Here is a 21,830-nt window from a genome sequence, read left to right as displayed (position 1 = left end):
GTTATGAAAGGTAGAAATATATATATATATATATATATATATATATATATATATATATATATATATATTGTGAATTGTTAGATAAAAATATTAAAGGATGGAAATCTCATATGCTTGATTTTCTATTTAAGAGAAATTGTTCTACCTCCCGAATTTATCTTATAATAAATATACTCTCCTTCCGGAGGTACATAAGAAAATGTCCTCCTTTCTTGTGGAGCAGGCCGAACGCCTCGGCAGGATAGATGCATCTATGGATCGTGCCGCACGTCCTCGGCAGTGTACACGACTGTAATGACCCGACCGGTTTTGGTTTTAAGGTATTTCGGAGTTAGCTTGGAAGGATGAATTTTCATGTTGGAAGCTTAAGTTAAAATAGTTGCAGATTTTTGCTTATGAGTAAACGACCTCGGAATTTAATTTTGATGATTCCAATAGCTCCGTATGGTGATTTCAGATTTAGGAGCATGTCCGGAAAATTATTTGAAGGTCCGTAGTGGAATTAGGCTTGAAATACCGAAAATTTAATCTTGGGAAGATTGACGGGGGGTCGACTTTTTGATATCGAGGTCGAAATCTGATTCTGAAAATTTGAATAGCTTCGTTATGTCATGTATGACTTGTGTGCAAAATTTGAAGTCATTCCGGATTGATTTGATATGTTTCGGCGCAAGATATAGAATTTAAAAGTTCAAAGTTCATATATTTTGATTTGAGGTGCGATTCGTCGTTTTGACATTGTTTGATATGATTTGAGGCCTCGAGTAGGTCCGTGTTATGTTATGGAACTTGTTGGTATGTTCGGACGGGGCCCCGAGGGCCTCGGATGAGTTTCAGATGCTTAACGCATCGAATTTGGATTTGGAGGAGGAGCTGAAGCAGCTGGGATGCTGGTGTGATCGCACCTGCGCGAAAAAGGGCCGCAGGTGTGAGCTCGCGGATGCGAGGAATGATTCGCAGAAGCGAAAATGCATGGGCTGTCCAGGCTCTGCGAGTGTGAAAAAAATCATCGCGGGTGCGAAGACCGCAGATGCGAAGAAATCACAACGGGTGCGAAGACCGCGGGTGCGAAAAAAATCACCGCGGGTGCGAAAATCCTGGACAGAATGTTAAAAACAGAGGGGTTCCCAGTTTTTGCCATTTTTGGGCCTTCAAGCACGGTTTTTGGGGGCGATTTTGAGAGAGAATACAAGGAAAACTTGAGGTAAGTCACTTGTGATCATTTCTACTCCATAATATTGAATTACCATCGAATAATCCGACTAGATTATATGTTTTTGAGGTGTAAATCGGGGGTTTGAACTTAGGGATTTGAAAATAAGATTTGGAGGTCGAGTTGAGGTCGGATTTTGGTAAAATTAGTATGGTTAGACTCGTGGTTGAATGCGCTTCTGAATTTTATAACTTTTATCGGATTTCGAGATGTGGGCCCCACATGTGTGTTTAGGGGCGTAATTTCGGATTTTTGGAAAATATTAGTATTTTGATATGGAATTAATTCCTATAATTTTTGTGGGCTGAATCAAATTAATTATGACTAGATTCGAGCCGTTTGAAAGTTGATACACGAAGAATGGAATTTCTGGAGCATTGCTTAGCTTGCTCGATATTGGATTTTGCTTGTTCGAGGTAAGTAACTCTTCTAATCTTGGAGTTAAGGGTATGAACCCTGAATATATGTATTTCGTGAATTGTTGGGAGGTGACGCACATGCTAGGTGACGGGCGTGTGGGCGTGCACTATAGAAATTGTGACATAATTGCTTATGTGGAATTTTGTAATTAAATGATCTTAGCATTTTCCATGCGTTTTATGAGTTAAAGAAATTGAGCTGAAAAGCATATTAAAAATCATGTTGAGGCTATGTGCCAGTATTATTAGGACCCACAGAGGTCATATTGCTGTGAATTATTTGTTTAAATTGAAAATTCATTCTAAGTTATATTCATTTCATTGCATATCATATCTCAATGTCTATTGTTATTTATTGATGCATCATATCATCATTTTTGGGCTATTCTCATGAAATTGTGAGCCCATGAGAGAGAGACTGGAGAGATTGATGATTGAGGGAGGCCGAGGGCCTGATTGTGAGGATATTTTGGGATCGGGCTACACGCTGCAGCATGCCATGTTGGCTTTATATATATTATTACTATTATATGGATCAGGGCTGCCTGCCTGCAACAGGCCTTATTGGCTTATTATGGCACGTGAGTTGTCCGTGCGGATTCTGATATGATATTATAGCACGTGAGTTGTCCGTGCAGATTATAGCGCTTGGGCTGTAGGAGCCCCTCCGGAGTCTGTACACACCCCCATTGAGCGTAGGTACCTACTGAGTGCGAGTGCCGAGTGCTGAGTGACTGGGAGGCAAGAGTGATTATGAGGTATGCCCGAGTGGCAAGAGTGATTGTGAGGTATGCCCGAGTGGCAAGAGTGATTGTGAGGTATGCCCGAGTGGCACGAGTGACTGTGAGGTTTGCTCGAGTTGCTGTATATGAGTGATGTTCTGCCCGAGGGGCTGTTTATGATTTTATCACTGAGTTGCATCGCATTGGCATGCACACATGACATACAGGTATGGAGATGTATTTTTCTCATGTTGTACAACATCACATCATTCATGATTTCTCACACATTTTTACAGATGGGCATAGTGATGCATTTGTTTTACACGAGTTATCCGGAAGGAAAATGAAACATCTTATTTATTATTGAAATAATTTTGGGAGAAATTATTGTTTTCAAACTATTCATATTTTTGGTAACTTCCGTAAACGATTTGGATTTTCACTGATGTATTTGCAAGGAAGAACTATTTTTTTAAATCATGATTTGGATGAGCATTTTGATCTGTGAGTTACTTCTGGTATTACTTGCTTTATCTTGTTAGGGACTGTTGTAGACTATTGGTTATGGACCCGCCCTTAGTAGAAACTCGTCACTACTTTCAACCTACGGCTAGGTTTGTTACTTACTCAGTACATGGGGTCGGTTGTACTAATACTACACTTCTGCACATTGCATACAGATATTGGCTGCTGTTGTTGCTGTGCTCGATGGTTGCGGAACTTGAAGATGTACCTGCATTCCTGTCATAGTTGCCTCTTGTTCAGGGTAGCCTTAGATTTATAAAAGCTCTGTTTATGTATTATTCAAATAGGCTATGTATATATTTTATATTCGCTTTATATACTCTATTCTTAGAAGCTCATGATTTGTACTACCAGTTCTTGGGGATTGTATAAGATTAAGATCTTTATTCACTTAAATTGCTTTAATAATTATTATTGGAATTAGATAATTGAAAGTTGGCTTACCTAGCGGGTTGGGTTAGGTGCCATCACGACTATTTGGATTTTGGGTTGTGACAAGGTGGTATCAGAGCTCTAGGTTCATAAGTTCTACAAATCATGAGCAAGTGTCTAGTAGAGTCTTGCGGATCGGTATCATGACGTCCATACTTATCTTCGAGTGGCAACATGGCATTTAGGACATATACTTCCCATCTTTCTTTCCTTATCGTGCGAGATTGATTCAGCTTGAGACATAAACTCTTTGAATTCATTCCACGCATTCGTATGCGCGCATGAGCGCTCGATATTAGCTGTGCATTGCCGGCTTGTGATTCCATGAACGAAGTTCAAGATGAGTATTCTATGTTTTGGTGATGGGAAAGTCTGGAGGACTTGAGGCAAGGTTTAGACCGCAGCTTAAGCTCCGTAGCTTCAGTTGTAACTCGTACAATTGGACTTATATGTCCGGTAATGACCCTATAGTGGAATTTGTGGCTCGATGAGCGGTGGAATGGCGGTGTGATGGGTATGATGTAACCTTCGGTATGTGCTAAGACAATGTGAATATGGCGAGAAGTGTTTCCTTGAAGTGTAAAGGAAGGCCATTGGGTGCTTGATTTTCATTTTAATATGGCGAACAGTCTCAAGTAATGAATGTTTTGAAGGATCTTTCACATTGTTAAATTTTGGGACAGACCAAACTCTCATGTCTGGTTAATGAGTTTGGACTCAGATAGACTAAGTGATTGCATAGTAATTGTGACTGCGAAAGGGTATAACAAGATACCAGTTTGAGGCTAAGCAGGTGGGTTATCCCCTGCGGAGTAATCTACGTAGGTGTATTCCTTATTATGGGAGTAGAGAGTTTCTTTTCTGCCGACGGGGTGTATGGGTGGAGATTTGAATCTGAATCTGGTTGAGAAAGTTGACTTGTGTGTTAAGAGGATGAATACGAGCTTAGCAGATGATTGAGGTATTTTTATGGTTGGCGTTGTATGAACTTGGGAAGAAGTTTCGTTGGACTGACTGTGGCATTATGGCAGTAAGAGAGTATTGGTATTGTGAGTTATGGAATGTTTTAATCTATGGCTTTGAGCCAAGTGGGGAGTCTGCTATTGACAATTTGATTTCATGGTTAGGTGTTAAATTTTAATTTTGGTCTGAGGCATACTTGTGGGTTAGCTATGACTTGCAAAAGTTGAGATCGAGGATGACTCGAATAAGGAAATTCCTGGTTAAGGATTATATTGCACGTATGAGTAAATGAAATTCGCGGGATGAGTGAGTTGTTATTGGTAAATTATATAGTGCGCACAGAGTATGAATTTGATATGTGGTGTTAAAGTATAGTTACTTCTTTGAGTGTTGTGGTGCTAATGGGGCACGTTCTTTTGGCCCATTTGGGCGGTGCAATTAGATTTGAGAAAAGTGGGTGACTCCCGAGAAAATTCCAGTGGGTTTGAGAATTATATATAGCAATTGAGAATGTTTCCGGACTTGTGTATGGATAAAATCCGAGATTTGCGTTTGATGGTTCCTGGACTTGCGAAAATTCTATATGACTATGGATTCTACATTTCTGTATAAGGAAGGTAAGAAGAACAATTTCAAATTCACATAAGGTATTCTCAGAGTGAGTGTTATAGTTGTGGTATTTTTGAAGGTGCTTAAGAAGAATACAGTTGCTTATGGGCCGTAGGGCATTGTGGTTCTATGCTAAGGTTTGTAGGGTGTGTTGTGGTTAAATATCATGGTATTTTAGCAAGAAGAAGTATCAATCTGAAGACAAATTCGGAAGGGACTCGGAGAAAATAGGACAACTGGGTAGTAGGTTGGATCAGTATGGTAATGGATATGATCGGCTCTTTGGGTGCTTATGATGTGGGGGTTTTCTACAGGTGCTTTGTGGAAATACACCTGGACTTGGCGACCTGCGTGGCTTGGTCGAGTTAGAGGAATTTAGTTTTAAGGGCTTGATTATGTGCAAATGGATTCCAAAGTATTCTTGATGGTTTTCTACCAGTGTGGAGAATGTGTTGTGTATTGTGATTTCCTCCCTGAAAGAAGCAAGAGAAAGGTTTCTAACTAAAATGGTATGTAAATTATTGGTGACTCAAAGTTGATAATAAGATTCTTGTGCTTTTCACATGATGGCAAGATAGTTGTTATGTGTTGTACGAAAGCTAGATTTTCATATACAAGGTGGCAGTACAGTCTTGAAGAGAAGTAACGAATATTGGACAACATAGACGATTTCAAATAACTAGATGAATACTATTACTACTTGGTGTTGTGTGAGAAAGGGGCGGATTTCAGAAGGCGCATTGTATTTTGACTTATGGATATATAAATTAGTATTGCGGTACTCACACGGTTGATAGACTGATGATATTCAAATTTTGTCAAGTGGCACAGAAGAACTTTTAAAGTATTTCTCGTGGGATGATCGTGTATGAGAGAGGTGTTAGGCATTCGGGCGGTGGAGATGGAATCAAATATGGTGATTCACGTGTGCTCTATGGATTTGGAGATTGGGAGTTCCCAGGAGCAAATTGTTTCATGGTTGTGGACTGTGAAGTTGTTGCCGGAGCTAGCCAGATGATAAAATGTATTATGATTCAGTCATTATGGATTTTCGGAGGGATTTTTATCTATTTGTGGGTAACCCGAGTTGATTTGGGGGTCCATAGGTAGGCCCAATTAAGATGTGTATTCTACACCAAGCCGGAATGGTTGGCTCCATACTGCTATTATTGAGGGATGTGTCATTCAGTTGATGTTGAACTTATTTGTGTTCTCAAATGATCTATGAGTTACTCCTTTATGCTACGAGGAGTTGTGATTCATTGGTTATATGCACAGATGGGGCGGTTCTATTTGAGCTTTATAGCGGAATTTGAATGTGATGAGTATTTGGGTATTGCATGATCGATAGCGTAATGGTTATGTCCTTTCAGGTTTTGTGTGGTATTTTTGTTATTTTCCTCTCCGTCATTATTAATTTGGAGCAGGGTGGCTCGGGGTATATAATATGAACCTTGTGTTAGAATCGGGTGATGGTTTTACGGTGTATGATGAATTTTCAGCGTTTCGATGTGGCGGTACTTGTTAATCTGGCGGGGCAGTTCTCTCATTTGAGTGAATTTTCATGATTGGGTACATTTGAATGTTGCGTATTGGTGCACGGATGGCACAGGTTGTGGCTCCGAGTTATATTGGTGCAGTATGTCTGTGGAACAGTTATGTTTAGTAATATAAGGTCACTGGACCTGGAATGGGTACTATTAGGTTTAATTTCGGTATATTCGGGAGTATAATATTGAAAGTTGGCTCAGAAAGCGATTATGGTTCTGGTTGGGGCGAGAGATCTCCATAACTTGTTGATCTGATAAGGGGTTACGAGATTCTGCGTGTTTCTTTTATTATTAATAGTGTACGAAGGTGTGGGGATGAGGTTTTGTTCGATATGGGGTTTGATGCTAGTACTTGGTTGGTTTGAAGTAGTAACTGTGATCATTAATGGTACTACGAGCGAGCGAGTTATCTAATATTCTGGGTAAATTACATCCGTGATTATAGTTATGGCTCGATGTAGCTTGTTCAGACTCATACAACGTGTAAATGTAAGATTCGTGTCTTGAAATGAAATTCTGAAAGTTGGGAATTGGATTCCAAGGTTTTTGGGCTAAGGTTAAATTAAGGATTTTCAGTTGTATTGTGTTGTCAAGCTCATATGGAATAGGGTGACGTGGATTCACCCCCGGGTACGTGCGTGATAAGATGGAATAGTGATTTGGTGGCTTGAAAACAACTCATGGCATGTTCGAGGACGAACATATATTTAAGTGGGGGAGATTGTAACGACCCGACCAGTCATTTTGAGTATTTACACTCCTTTCAACTATTTGAAGTCTTGAATAACTTCCTACGAGGTATTAAGACTTGTGTGAATTATCGGTTTTGATTTTAAGGTATTTCAGAGTTAGCTTGGAAGGATGAATTTTCATGTTGGAAGCTTAAGTTGAAATAGTTGACCGGATATTGACTTATTAGTAAACGACCTCAGAATTTCATTTTGATGATTCCAATAGCTCCGTATGATGATTTCGGATTTAGGAGCGTGTCCGGAAAATTATTTGGAGGTCCGTAGTGGAATTAGGCTTGAAATGCCGAAAATTTAATTTTGGAAAGTTTGACCGGGGGGTTGACTTTTTGATATCGAGGTCGAAATCTGATTCTGGAAATTTGAATAGCTTCGTTATGTTATTTATGACATGTGTGCAAAATTTAAAGTCATTACAGATTGATTTGTTATGTTTCGGCACAAGATATAGAATTTGAAAGTTCAAAGTTCATAGATTTTGATTTGAGGTGAGATTCATTGTTTTGACGTTGTTTGATATGATTTGAGGCCTCGAGTAGGTCCGTGTTATGTTATGGAACTTGTTGGTATGTTCGGACGGGGTCCCGAGGGCCTCAGATGAGTTTTGGATGCTTAACGGATCGAATTTGGATTTGGAGGAGGAGCTGGAGCAGCTGGGCTGCTGGTATGATCGCGCCTGCGCGAAAAAGGCCGCAGGTGCGAGTCGCAGATGCGAGGAATGATTCGCAGAAGCGAAAATGCATGGGCTGTCCAGGCACCGCGGGTGCGAAAAAAATCATCGCAGGTGCGAAGACCGCGGGTGCGAAAAACATCATCGCGTGTGCGAAGACCGCAGGCGCGAAGAAATCATCGCGGGTGCGAAGAGCACAAGCGCGAAGAAATCACCGCGGGTGCAAAGACCGCAGGTGCGAATAAAATCACCGCGGGTGCGAAAATCCTGGACAAAATGTTAAAAACAAAAGGGTTCCGAGTTATTGCCATTTTTGGGCCTTCAAGCATGGTTTTTGTGGCGATTTTGAGAGAGAATTCAAGGGAAACTTGAGGTAAGTCACTTGTGATCATTTCTACTCCATAATATTGAATTATCATCAAATAATCCGACTAGATTACTTTTTTTTGAGGTGTAAATCGGGGGTTTGAACTTAGGGATTTGAAAATAAGATTTGAATATTTGGAGGTCGAGTTGAGGTCGAATTTTGATAAAATTAGTATGGTTAGACTCGTGGTTGAATGGGCTTCCGAATTTTATAACTTTTATCGGATTCCGAGACGTGGGCCCCACATGTGATTTTTGGGGCGTAATTTCGGATTTTTGGAAAAATATTAGTATTTTGATATGGAATTAATTCCTATAATTTTTGTGGCTGAATCAAATTAATTGTGACTAGATTCGAGCCGTTTGGAAGTTGATACGTGCAAAATAGAATTTCTTGAGCATTGCTTAGCTTGCTCGACATTGGATTTTGCTTGTTTGAGGTAAGTAACTCTTCTAATCTTGGAGTTGAGGGTATGAACCCTGAATATATGTATTTTGTGAATTGTTGGGAGGTGACGCACATGCTAGGTGACGGGCGTGTGGCCGTGCACTATAGAAATTGCGACATAATTGTTTATGTGGAATTTTATGGTTAAATAATCTTGGCTTTTTCCATGCGCTTTATGAGTTAAAGAAATTGAGCTGAAAAGCATATTAAAAATCATGTTGAGGCTATGTGCCAGTATTATTGGGACCCACGGAGATCATATTGCTGTGAATTATTTGTTTAAATTAAAAATTCATACTTAGTCATATTCACTTCATTGCATATCATATCTCAGTCTCTGTTGTTATTTATTGATGCATTATATCATCATTTTTGGTCTATTCTCATGACGTTGTGAGCCCATTAGAGAGAGACTGGAGAGATTGATGACTGAGGGAGGCCGAGGGCCTGATTGTGAGGATATTTTGGGATCGGGCTGCACGCCGCAGCATGCCATGTTGGCTTTATATATATATATATTATTACTATTATATGGGATCGGGCTGCACGCCGTAACATGTTTTATTGGCTTATTATGGCACGTGAGTTGTCCGTACGGATTTTGATATGATATTATAGCATGTGAGTTGTCCGTGTAGATTATAGTGCTTGGGCTGTAGGAGCCCCTCCGGAGTCTATACACACGCCCAGTGAGCGCAGGTACCTACTGAGTGCGAGTGCCGAGTACTGAGTGACTGGGAGGAATGAGTGATTGTGAGGTATGCCCGAGTGGCATGAGTGATTGTGAGGTATGCCCGAGTGGCATGAGTGACTGTGAGGTATGCCCGAGAGGCATGAGTGACTGTGAGGTTTGCCCGAGGGGCTGTATATGAGTGATGTTTTTCCCGAGGGACTGTTTATGATTTTATCACTGAGTTGCATCGCATTGGCATGCACACATGACATACATGCATAGAGATGTATTTTTCTCATACTGTACAACATCACCTCATTCATGATTTCTCACATATTTTTACAGATGGGCATAGTGATGCATTTGTTTTACACGGGTTATCCGGAAGGAAAATGAAACATCTTATTTATTATTAAAAATATTTTGGGAGAAATTATTGTTTTCAAATTATTGGCAACTTCGGCAAACGATTTGAATTTTCACTGATGTGTTTGAAAGGAAGAACTATTATTTTTTTTAAAATCATGATTTGGATGAGCATTTTATCTCTGAGTTACTTCTGGTATTACTTGCTTTATGTGTTATGGACTGTTGTGGACTATTGGTTATGGACCCGCCCTTGGTAGAAGCTCGTCACTACTTTCAACCTATGGCTAGGTTTGTTACTTACTCAGTACATGGGGTCGGTTGTACTGATACTACACTTCTGCACATTGCATGCAGATGTTGGCTGCTGTTGTTGCTGTGCTCGATGGTTGCGAGACTTGAAGATGTACCTACGTTCCTGTCGTAGCTGCCTCTTGTTCAAGGTAGCCTTAGATTTATAAAAGCTTTGTTTATGTATTATTCAAACAGACTATGTATTTATTTCATTTCCCTTTGTATACTCTATTCTTAGAAGCTCATGATTTGTACTACCAGTTCTTGGGGATTGTATAAGATTAAGATCTTTATTCACTTAAATTACTTTAATAATTATTATTGGAATTGGATAATTGAATGTTGGCTTACCTAGCGGGTTGGGTTAGGTTCCATCACTACTAGTTGGATTTTTGGTCGTGACAACGACACTCTGGATCGGGCCGTACGGCCTCGGCAAAAATCGTGCTTAATAATAATAATTACACGATACTCTGATAGTTTATTGCAGCTTGTGAAGCTAATTGATAAATTGGAAATCTTTGGAATTTAAAAAATTAATTATCTCTGCATGTTAAGAAATTATTGTTATTCCTGTAAATGAGGCTAATTGATAAATTGGAAATTTATTAGAATTAAAGGAATTTAATTAATATATTGAGAATTGTTGCATTTGAAGGAATTTAAATATTTCTGCTGGTTAAAGAAAATCATTGTAAATTCTATACATCATGTTGATCTAAATGTTGCTATTTTTATTTCATTTAATATTATTGACTCTTAGTGAGTGTTGAAGTCGGCCATCTCGTCTCTACCTCTTCAAGATTAGGCTTGATACTTACTGGGTACACTTTGTTTTTCATACTCATGCTACACTTGCTGCACATTTTATTGTACAGGTACATATATGTCTAAAGGCCTTGTGGGTGCAGAGGTGTGGTTAAAATTATGGGGACATAGGTGAGCTGTATTTTGTATTATGATCCGCAACTAACAGCGTCTCTTTTCATAGTTATTATATTTTTCATGTCTAATTTGTATTCCGGACAAATGCTGTATTTTATTTTAACTCTCTAGCAAATGCTCATGCACTTGTGACACCGGGTTTTGGGAATGGTTATGAATTGTTTAGAAATTTAGTTGCTAAAAATATTTATCATTTACTCTATGAGTTCTATCTTTATTATTTCATTAAAGAAATTTTGATTTCAAAAATACTAAAATGGGTAATTAAGCTAAGTATGTATTGTTGGCTTGCCTAAAAGCGGTGTCCAGCGCCATCACGACCTTTAATGGAATTTTGGGTCGTGACAGTAAGTTAATTCTACACACTTTGAGTTAAATACATAGACTATGGGTAGATTATAACCTGTAAATCGTGGAAATCAAGGGTTTAGATGAAAAACCTAGGTTTTGATAAAAATGAGACTTTAACCATGAAAATGGTTATGGAATTGGATGGAAATTATATATTTGAGTTCTTGAGATTATGGGTAACGATTTCCTTCGAATTTTTGGAATCCGGGCACGTGGGCCCGGGGTAAAATTTAGGAATTTTACCATTTTGGGTTGGGTAATTAATTTAATAGTCTAATTTTGAATTATTGAGCATGTATTAATTATTTTGTATAACATTTTGATAATTTCAGATTTTTCGGCATCGAATTGAGAATTTAACGCAATGTGGTGATTGGGAAGTGGACTTTGAGATAAGGTAAGTCTCTTGTCTAACCTTGTAAGAGGGAATTTACCCCATAGGCGATTTAAATTAATAATTATTGCTAATTGTGGGGGCTACGTATGTACGAGGTGATGAGAGTCAGTGCGTAGCTACTAACATTGCTATGTCCGGGTAGTTTAGGACTCAAATCATGAATTACTTATGACAATTGTATCATTTATTTAATTAAAGTATTAGAAATATACTGTAAATTGTTAGAGAAAATAGTAAGAGACTGAAATTTCACATATTTGAATTCTTGTGCAAATTATTTGACTATTAATGGAAATTGTACATCCTTATGTGTTAATCTTATAATATCTTCTCATTTCGGAGGTTCATAAGAAAATGATCTCCTTTCCTGTGGAGCGGGCCGAATGCCTCGGTAGTATACAGTAATTGATACTACCGCACGTGCCGCACGTCCCTTGGCAGTGTACACGACACTCTGGATCAGGCCGTACGACCACAGCGGAAATCGTGCCAAATAATAATAATTACACGATACCTTGATATTTTATTGTAGCTTGTAAAGCTAATTGATAAATTGGGAATTATTGGAATTTAAAGAATTAAATATTTCTACTTATTAAGGAAATCATTGTTGTTCACATAATCATGTTTATTTAAATATTTCTATTTTAATATTGTTGACCCTTAGTGAGTGTCAAAGTCAACCCCTCGTCACTACTTCTTCGAGATTAGGCTTGATACTTACTGGGTACACGTTGTTACGTACTCATGCTACACTTGCTGCATATTTTTGTGTAGGTACATATATGTCTAGCGACCTCGTGGGCGCAGAGGTGTGGTTAATATGAGGACTTAGGTGAGCTGCGTTCTATATTACAATTTGCAACTATCAGTGTCTCCTTCAGAGTTATTTATATTTTTCCAGTCCAATTTGTATTCTGGACAGATGCTGTATTTTATTTTACTCCCTAGTAAATGCTCATGCACTTGTGACACCTGGTTTTTGGAGTGGTTATGGATTGTTTGGTATTTTAGTTGAGAAAATATTTATTATTTACTTTGTGAGTTCTATCTTTTACTATTTAATTAAAGGAAATTATGATTCAAAATTTCTAAAATGAGTAATTAAGTTAATTAATTATGGTTGGCTTGCCTGACAACGTTGTTAGGTGCCATCAAGACCTTTAATGGATTTTGGGTCGTGACAACATGTTATCAGAGAACTAGGTTTACTTAGGTCTCACGAGTCATGAGCAAGTCTAGTAGAGTCTTGCGGATCGGTACGGAGACGTCTGTACTTATCTTTGAGAGGCTACAGGGCTGTTAGGAGCATTTTCCTTCTTGATTCCTTCATCGTGCGATTTTATTCCATTGAGGCTTGTGCATTTATTTACTTCCTACTCATTATTATACGATGATGAGCGCTCATGTCTATTGGGCATCGAGGAGCTTCAATGGTACTACAGACGTGGAGCAGGATGTTTCTCCCTGCGCATCCAAACAAGTTATTATCTTCTTCTTGCGAAAGGAGGTTCTGTCATTTCAGCTCAGTATCGGTAATTCCTACGGTTTGAGGCTATGCATGATGTTGGTGTAATGGTAGGGTACCTGTCTACGTGTGAAGCTAGTGAATGACTATAAATGAGGATTTCTCAGTGCATGATTTAAAGGTTCAGTATCTAATTCCAGTAAAGGAAAGGCGATTGGACTATGAATGTTCAGGTTAGGGTTGATGGAGTAACGAGACTTGGTATTTTCGAGCGTGTGGAATTTTTATTGTGATGCGGTGTCGTTGTCCTGGTTTGAACGCATTTTCGATTTGTCGGTGCTATGGTCTTTTTGATTTTTGCCTTCAGGGCGGGGTGTGGTGAAATGGTGCTTGAGCTGCGGTGTGCAGCGGTTCAGGGTCGAATTGGTATTTCTAATGTGGCAACTCAAGAAAGATGTTCTTCTAGGAGGCTTAAAGCTGGTAGCAATTCATTAGCTCAGGTTGACAGAAATGGATTTTGATTTGATACAACACTGGGTAACGAAGGATGAGGAAGGACATGTGGGAGGTGTCTTGCGGTGGTTAAACTTCTAGAAGGCCAAGTTTGCGAAAACATAAGTCGAGTAGTTGCTTAAAGGAGAGTTTTTGACCAAAATGGGAGAGTGGCATAGTAACATATGGGTTCTGTGGTAGGATAGATACACGCCCTGAGGAAAGTTTGGAGTGATTTGGGATTCATGATGGACAGTAACTAGGTTTACGAACTTAAGTTGGAATATAGACTACTATACTGAGGAAGATTGGATATGACAAAAAGGAGTTTCTTGATAGGAAGAGGAATGCAACATGACTTCAGGTTGGAATGTATTATCGCACCTGTAGTTGACGTCAATGGGGAGTGAACGGACTTTTACAACTGGTGAATGTGCACATGCTCAGGATGGTTTATTGATTTCGTAGTAATTGTACTTACCGCAACGTCGTTGGGAGGTGTCGGCATGGAAATTTCCATAGGTGAGTTATCTCCTGTGAGCAGGCTACCAGTTGCGTGGTGTTGACGAAGCTTCTATGAAGAATTCGACTGGCTATCCGGTAATAGGTCAAACCTATGAATGTGGCCAGTAATTCAGAGTGCTCATGAAATGGTTAACAGGAAGATTTTGAGGAATTTGACAGGTCGATTGTGCGAGGTCATGTCACTGAGAAAGAAGGAATCTTGGTAGGTTCCAGGGTTATGTTTCAAGCTAAGTGGGAGAGCCCACCGCCTAGGATTTGATTGCGTGGTTTTCTACTTATGAGGTTTCTGGTTATCAATGTATTGGTGGGTTATTACGACTAAGGAAAGAAAACGTCAGTGGTAATTTGAGCAAAGGATTTGAGGAATGTGTGCTATATTTTTCCTTATCGATTCATGTTTAGGCTTTGGAAAGACTCAAAGTTTATGCTTCATGTTGATGTGATGTACAAGGAAGGGGATTCGGCCGGGTGCTTCTTTGAGAGAGCGTTCAATTGCTAGCAGAGCCTTGGAGTTGATTATATTAGGGACTAGGTCAGAATGGGTGACTCTCAACAATAGTCCTAGTGGATTCAAAACGTTAAAGTGCGATGCCTAAGGATTTCGAGCCTGTAGTATGGTTAAGTATCGAGCTTTTGCAGCAGATTATGAAAAGGGTTTGGAGTGTTCTATGTTATCTTCGGTCTGCGGTATAGCATTGGAGGAATGGGAGAAAATGACTTCAGATTCATAAAGGAAATATCAGAATGGGCGTATCAGTTGAAGATGCAAATGTGCGCACAAGGAGAGTATGAGATGGTTTGTGGATTTTAAGCCAATGTGGTCTCGTGAAATGGGGTCACTCAGGACGAGTGCAGATTTGGTTCGGTACGTTGGAATGGAGCTATTGTTACTATTTCAAAGGCAATTGGAGAATAAATTGGAAGAGGCGGGGTCGGTTAGTAATGGTTGAATCAATATGATTGTGGTAGTGATCGTTTTCTTTAGCGTGAAGGTAATGACCCGGTCAGTCGTTCCGAGAGTTATAGCACCATTTTCCCCATTTCTACTTATTTATGTGTTGTTCAGCTGTGTTGAGTTGTATCGAGTTGGTAGGTTTGGGTCCGGAGTAGTTTTGGAGTGAAATAAACACTTAGTCTCTTAGTTAGAAAGTTTAGTTAGAAAAAGGTCAACCGGAAGTTGACTTATGAGTAAACGAATCCGGACTTGGATTTTTATGATTCAGTTAGCTACGTTGAGTGATTTTAGACTTAGGAGTGTGTCCAGAATGTAATTTGGAGGTCTGTGGAAGAATTAGGCTTGAATTGGCGAAAGTTAGAAATTTGGCAATTTTGGTCGGTAGTGGAAAATTAGGTATCGGGGTCGGAATGGAATTTTGGAAGTTGGAGTAGGTTCGTAGTGTCATTTGTGACGTGTGTGAAAAGTTTAAGGTCATTCAGACGTGGTTTGATAGGTTTCGGCGTCGTTGGCAAATTTTGGAAGTTTAGAAGTTCTTAGGCTTGAATCCGAGGTTGAATTGGTGTTTTGGTGTTGTTTTGGGAATTGCGAAGGTTCGACTAAGTTCGGGTAATGGTATATGACTTGTTTGAATTATTGGTTGAGGTCCCGAGGGGCTCGAGATGATTTCGGATGGGTATCAGGGAGTTTGGATGTTGGAAAATGCAGCTAGAGCTGCTGTTCTGGTGTGGCCGCACCTGCGGATGGGGAGCCACGGGTGCTATGATCGTAGGTGCGTGGGAGGCTCACAGATGCGGAGATGGAGGCCTGAGGCTTAGTCGCAGATGCGAAGCGAGGATCGCACCTGCGAGCCCGCAAGTGTAAGGGATCTGCCGTAGGTGCGAAGCTTGGTCAGTAAAGTGGAATGCGCAGGTGCGCACCTTGTACCGCTGATGCGGAAGCGGAGATGCGCATATGGGGTCACAGGTGCGGAACTCCTGGGCATAACCTATATATATCACACTTCGCGAATTTTTGCCCTTTTTCCACCATTGTTGAACGGTTTTGAGCTTTGGGGCAGTGTTTTTCAAGGGAGAATCACGAGACATCAGTGAGGTAAGTCTCTTGGGTTTATTTACACGCGTTTATGATATTTTTCCGCTGATTAGCCATGAAATTAGTAGGGGTTTAGGGTAAAATCGAGGGATTTTTTTTAAAGCAACTATACCACTAGGCAGTACTTTCCTAGTGGATAATATATAAATAAAATTCCAAAATGGGTCCAAAGCTTACAAGATGTCCAAACCAAAAATAGAAGTTGCATGAAGCTACTAGCTATTAAAAAGATAGACAAGCTAAAATCTAATGAACTAGCTATTACAACATAATAAGCTGAATGCTTCCTTCTCTTGTCAGTGTATGTGAATCCAATTGCCATTAGCAAATATCAAGCAGCACCTACCAAGCTCTCACCAGGTGCACGGGTATACTGTCCATAGGCTATAATGAATTCCAAACATCTCCACCACAGAGTTGAAACCAGCATAGTCATCCAATTATAGCTACTATATGATCTCCATATGCAGTGAACTGATTTTGTCCTAGTATTAATCATGTGCTCACTCATCAAAATTAATATGTAGAAAAGGAGCCTGGCTTTAGACAGGCTTTGCAAGGCAAAAGCCAGGCTTGGGCTGGCTTTAAGCAGGCTTTGCAAGGCAAAAGCCAGGCTTGAGCTGGCTTTAGGCAGTCTTTGCAAGGCAAAAGTCAGGCATGAGCTGGCTATAGGCCGGCTTTGCAAGGCAATAGCCAGAAATGAGCTGGCTTTAAGTAGGCTTTGCAAGGTAAAAGCCAGGCTTGGGCTAGCTTTAAGCAGGCTTTGCAAGGCAAAAGCCGGGCTTGAGCTGGCTTTAGGCAGGCTTTGCAAGGCAGAAGCCCAACATAAGCTGGCTTTAGGCCGGCTTTGCAAGGCAATAGCCAGAAATGAGCTGGCTTTAAGCAGGCTTTGCAAGGCAAAGGCCAGACTTTGAAACTGTGCCTTTTTGTGATCTTGTAAGCTCAGATCCTTCCCTACTAGAACCTTTAATGTAGACATCATTCTAAACATTGCTAAACCATCCTCAGATTGAGCATGAAAGCATGCTAATACCACTAAGAAATGATTCAACATTCTTTAGAAATACCATATGATGGATTCATTATTTTCCTTAGCATTTGGACATATCAGAAGTAGGATAAATTGTACCATCCCACACCTGCTTATCGCATTTGTACACTATCAAACCACCCCCAGAATGAGCATGAGACCATGCTAATACCATTGGAAAGTACCTTAATAGCATACTAAATGAGACAAAGAAACATGTAGGTTTGTGCAGAGTCCAATCTTGTGAAGCCATCAGTCTGGGGTTCTTCTCTTTGCTATCCTAACCCTAAGGTTATGTGATTGAGATTTGTCTAGATTGATCAACCTCTTCCCTGCACTAGGCAGTTCAGAGAATGAATGAAACTCAAATGTACCTGCAAAAGAAAACACAATGTTAGCTATAAAATCTACCACTGAGTTGCCTTCTCTGAACACATGTTGAAAGATCACATTGAAGTTGTCCTTCATCTCTATAATTTTCTTCACATCCTGTGCAATTACCCAAGGAGGATCCCATTCCCCTTCTATCGCCTTATTCATCACCAATGAATCAGTCTCCAATATGAGAGGGTGAAGATCATGCTCCACACAGTATTCCAACCCTTGAAGAATAGCCTTAGCTTCAGCTACCACATTAGTTGTCACTCCCAGGTCTACTGCCCTAGCATACACCACATCACCTTCATCATCCCTCACACAAAAGCCTAGGGATCTAGGTCTAGGATTGCCCTTTGAGGCTCCATTAGTATTACATTTGTACCAACCATGACAAGGAAGCTGCCATGTTACTCTTGTAGTGATCAATATAGGTTTATATCCTTCAAAGTATTGAATCATGTCTGGCCATAATAATGGAATATTAGGCATCCAAGCATACCTCACCCTTGCTAGTTGATGCAATGTCCTATTTATCTCATGAATCACCCTATTTGTGGATGCTGAACTCCCATGTTTACCTGCATTTCTTCTCTTCCAAAGCTCCCAAGTGATGATAGCTGGTACTGCTTGAAATAATGGCTTTAATTTTGGACAACACTGAGCATACCACCAATGCCTTATAATCTGCTTCAATTGAATCAATTGCACAGTAATTCCAGCAGCCCCCGTGAACAAGTTCCATACCTTAGAGGCAGTAGGACTTGTGACAAATATATGCTCAATGGATTCCTCTTGGGGCTGCTGGTAACACCAACACCTAGACATCACCATTTGCCCTTGCCTCCTCGACATGTCATCAGTGGCTATTTTCTGCCTCCACAATCTCCACAAGAAGAAGGATATCTTTAATGGCAAACCTTTAATCCACATTAACTTGAATTCCTAATTAGGATCAGCCCTATGCCTTAATATTTGCCAAGCACTGCTAACACTGAACTTGCCTGAAGGAGTTGGCATCTAGTATGGCCTATCCCAATATCCCTCACTGCCTTCATAATTCACATTTAGCCTTATATGTTCTGCAATTTCCTCACTGAAAGTTTGATCTAGCAGTTGATCATTCCATGCTTCCCCCTTGCCGCAGTTCTGCCACCTCCTGAAGATCTTTATTGATTGGAAAGTCTTCAGGAAATATGTGATAAAGTGCACACAATCCAATCCAATTTTCATGCCAAATATTAGTGGTTCCACTCTTCAATTCCCATACGATCTCATGTTCTACTTCTTCCCTAGCATTCAACATTTGTCACCAAACATGAGACCCTCCCCTAAAATGCACCATTGTTGGTAGCTCCTTCTTGCAATACTTATTCCACATGAAATTAGACCACAAAGATTTTGTGGTCCTAAACTTCCACCATAGTTTAGCAAACAGTGCCCTTGAGACATCATGTAAGGACCTAAAACCTAGGCCCCCTTCCTCTTTAGGAAGGCAAAGATTTTGCCATGAAGCCCAGTGTCTGCTTCTCCCTTCTTTCTTTGTGCTCCAAAAGAACCTAGCAAAAGTCTTATGTAGATGCTCCAGGATGTTGTTTGGTGGATCAAGGACTGATAACATGTGAACTGGCATACTTTGCAACACACTAGAGATGAGTGTTGCCTTTCCTCCAAATGACAGCAGCTTTCCTTTCCATGAATGCAATTTAGCCTTCACCTTCTTGATAAGATACTCATAATAGTCCTTCCTCCTTATAGTGTAAAAAATAGGACACCCTAGATATGTGAAGGGGAATTTACCTCTTGCAAATCCTGTAATAGATCCAACTACCTGAAACAATCCATTAGCAACCTTTGAATGCATGTAGTATGAACTCTTATCTTTATTGATCATCTGACCTGATAACTTCTCATAGTTCCCCAATACTGCCATAATCTTTCTCAAGGAAGGAGGATAATCAGATGCAAAGATTATCGTATCATCAGCATATTCCTAGTGGTTTAAAGGATCAGACCACTTAGGCATTCCAAATCCCACAAATGACTTGTCTTCAAAGAGCTTATTCAAAGACCTGGAAAGTACCTCAGCTGACAGAATGAACAATGCTGGAGATAGGGGATCCCCTTGTTTCACACCCCTTGTAGACTTAAAGAACCCTGAGGACTGCCCATTCACCAATACTGAATACTAGTTATTTGACATCAAGTTCCACACCATGTTGATGAAGTGCTCAGAAAATCCCATCTTCCTTAGCACATGCAATAAGTACTTCCATGAAACCCTATCATAGGCCTTAGCCATATCAAGCTTGATCACCACATTAGCTGGCTTTATGTTCTCAAATATATGTCAGTGATAATTTCTTGAGTCAATAAGATGTTCTCAAATATACTCCTACCCTTTACAAATCCGGATTGATTAGGGGATATTAGAGATGGAAGAAAACTCTCCAATCTGTCATGTAACACCCTAGAGAAGACCTTGTTAATGAATTTGCTCAAACTAATAGGTCTTAAGTCAGAGAAGGTCTCAACTCTAGGTTTCTTGGGCAGCAACACTAGATTGGTGTGAGTGATGGATTTAGGCAATGCAGCTCCTCCATAGAAGTGTAGCACCATGTTGTGTATATCAGCACCAATAACATCCTAGCATGTTTGATAAAACAGGCCAGTGAATCCATCAGGACCACTAGCACTCTCCCCACTAAGCTCAAAAACTGCTGCCCTTACTTCTTCAATTGTTGGCAATCTGCTAAGTTCCAATTTCTGATCCACAGTGACCATCGAAGGTACATTATTGAGCAAGGAAAATTCAGAAGCATCACCTTCATTTGTGAACTGTTTTTGATAGAAGTCCACTGCAGCTGTAGCCTATTGCTCCTGGTCTTCAATCCATACCCCACTTCCACTTTTGATCTTCTTCAGTTGCAATTTCGTTCTTTTGCCATTGACATGATTGTGAAAGAAACTTGTATTCCTATCTTCTTCAGCAAACCAAGTCATCCCAACTTTTTGCTTCCAATACTGCTCCTCAATACTCAAGTATTTCTTCAATTCAGATTGAGCCTTTTGAAGCACAATCCTATTCTCAGTTGTAGGCTCTTCTTCAAACAACATCTCCTTGAACCTAACAATTTCCTCCAAAATAGCCAATTGCTTGAAGATATCACCAAATGTTTTCCTACTCCATTTTGAAAGTGTTGCCTTCACCCTCTTGATATTCTTCTTGAACATCAAAAGCGGATCCCCTATGAAATCAGCTTCCCAATTCTGCCTCACCACATCCATAAATGTAGCATGCTTTGTCCGAAAGTTCAAGAACCTAAAAGGCTTGACAAAATTGGTTGTCTGCACCCCACATGTCATTAGCAATGGTGCATGATCTGATCCAGTTCTGATTAGATGCTCAACTTTAATAGTTGGTAACATGTTCTGAAATGGAAAATTCACAAAATTCCTATCCAATCTCTTAAATATACACTCAGCATTGGATATCCCATTCCACCATGTAAATGGACTTCCTTTGTACCCTTGCTCAAGCAAACCACAAGAGTTTACACAAAATGCCAAATCCTCATATTCAGGAGGGTGTACTGAAAGTCCCCCTATTTTTTCATCTTCATGCAATACCACATTGAAATCCCCTCCTACCAACCATGGTAATTCCATATCACTTTCTAAGTAATACAAGTGATCCCACAATTCCAACCTCTCCATTGCTGAACAATTTGCATAAAAAAATGTCATCATCATGTGCTGCCCTAGGTCATGGTGAAACACTCTCACAGTCACCTGTTGCTCAGTATCCTCCACTAATTCCCATTCCACCACTGCATCGAAGAACAACCATATTTGCCCATTAATATTTGCATAAGCAGTCTCCATATTCAACCTCCTTCTATATCTATCAATGAGTCCCTTCTTTTGAAAAGGCTCCATCAATGCAACTACACAAAAATTATGCTCCCTATTCATGTTGATCACCCTAGGAAAGGCCTGTTGTGTATTCACAGACCTTATGTTCCATATTAATGTTTTGATCATCATCATTTAGATAGAGAAGCTGCCTTCCTAGACATTATTCTTGAAGGTTGTGGTGGATCTTTACTCTGATTCTTCTTAGTTTTCTTACCTCCTTTAGCACTAGCTGTGGGTGATAAATCCCCTTCCCTAGCCACTTGTTTGAAGTTTTGTGCAG

The 21,830-nt window shown here is 40.0% G+C and overlaps 1 protein-coding gene across 1 annotated transcript; it reads right to left on the bottom strand.

Moving 5' to 3' along the window:
* Nucleotides 1-18,652: 18,652 nt before the first annotated feature.
* LOC142169569 (uncharacterized) lies at nt 18,653-21,571 on the bottom strand. Its single transcript, XM_075231443.1, has 6 exons — nt 20,531-21,571; nt 20,363-20,470; nt 20,114-20,278; nt 19,716-19,796; nt 18,975-19,625; nt 18,653-18,817 (listed from the first exon to the last, which is right to left on the bottom strand). Exons 1-6 carry the CDS (start codon nt 21,569-21,571, stop codon nt 18,653-18,655), a joined length of 2,211 nt encoding a protein of 736 aa, XP_075087544.1.
* Nucleotides 21,572-21,830: the final 259 nt, after the last annotated feature.

This window comes from Nicotiana tabacum, chromosome 15, assembly GCF_000715075.1.
Source record: "Nicotiana tabacum cultivar K326 chromosome 15, ASM71507v2, whole genome shotgun sequence".
Taxonomy (NCBI): domain Eukaryota; kingdom Viridiplantae; phylum Streptophyta; class Magnoliopsida; order Solanales; family Solanaceae; genus Nicotiana; species Nicotiana tabacum.
This window is presented reverse-complemented; position numbering and strand designations above follow the sequence as displayed.

Excerpts from the sequence above, each read along its gene's own strand:
- LOC142169569 (XM_075231443.1), bottom strand. The coding sequence starts at position 21,571 with ATGGAGCCTTTTCAAAAGAAGGGACTCATTGATAGATATAGAAGGAGG. Across the intron at positions 20,279-20,362 it reads GATTGCCAACAATTGAAGAA|GATGTTATTGGTGCTGATAT; the intron begins GTAAGGGCAGCA and ends CAAACATGCTAG. Across the intron at positions 19,797-20,113 it reads TGAGCAAATTCATTAACAAG|TCCTCAGGGTTCTTTAAGTC; the intron begins GTCTTCTCTAGG and ends GTGAATGGGCAG.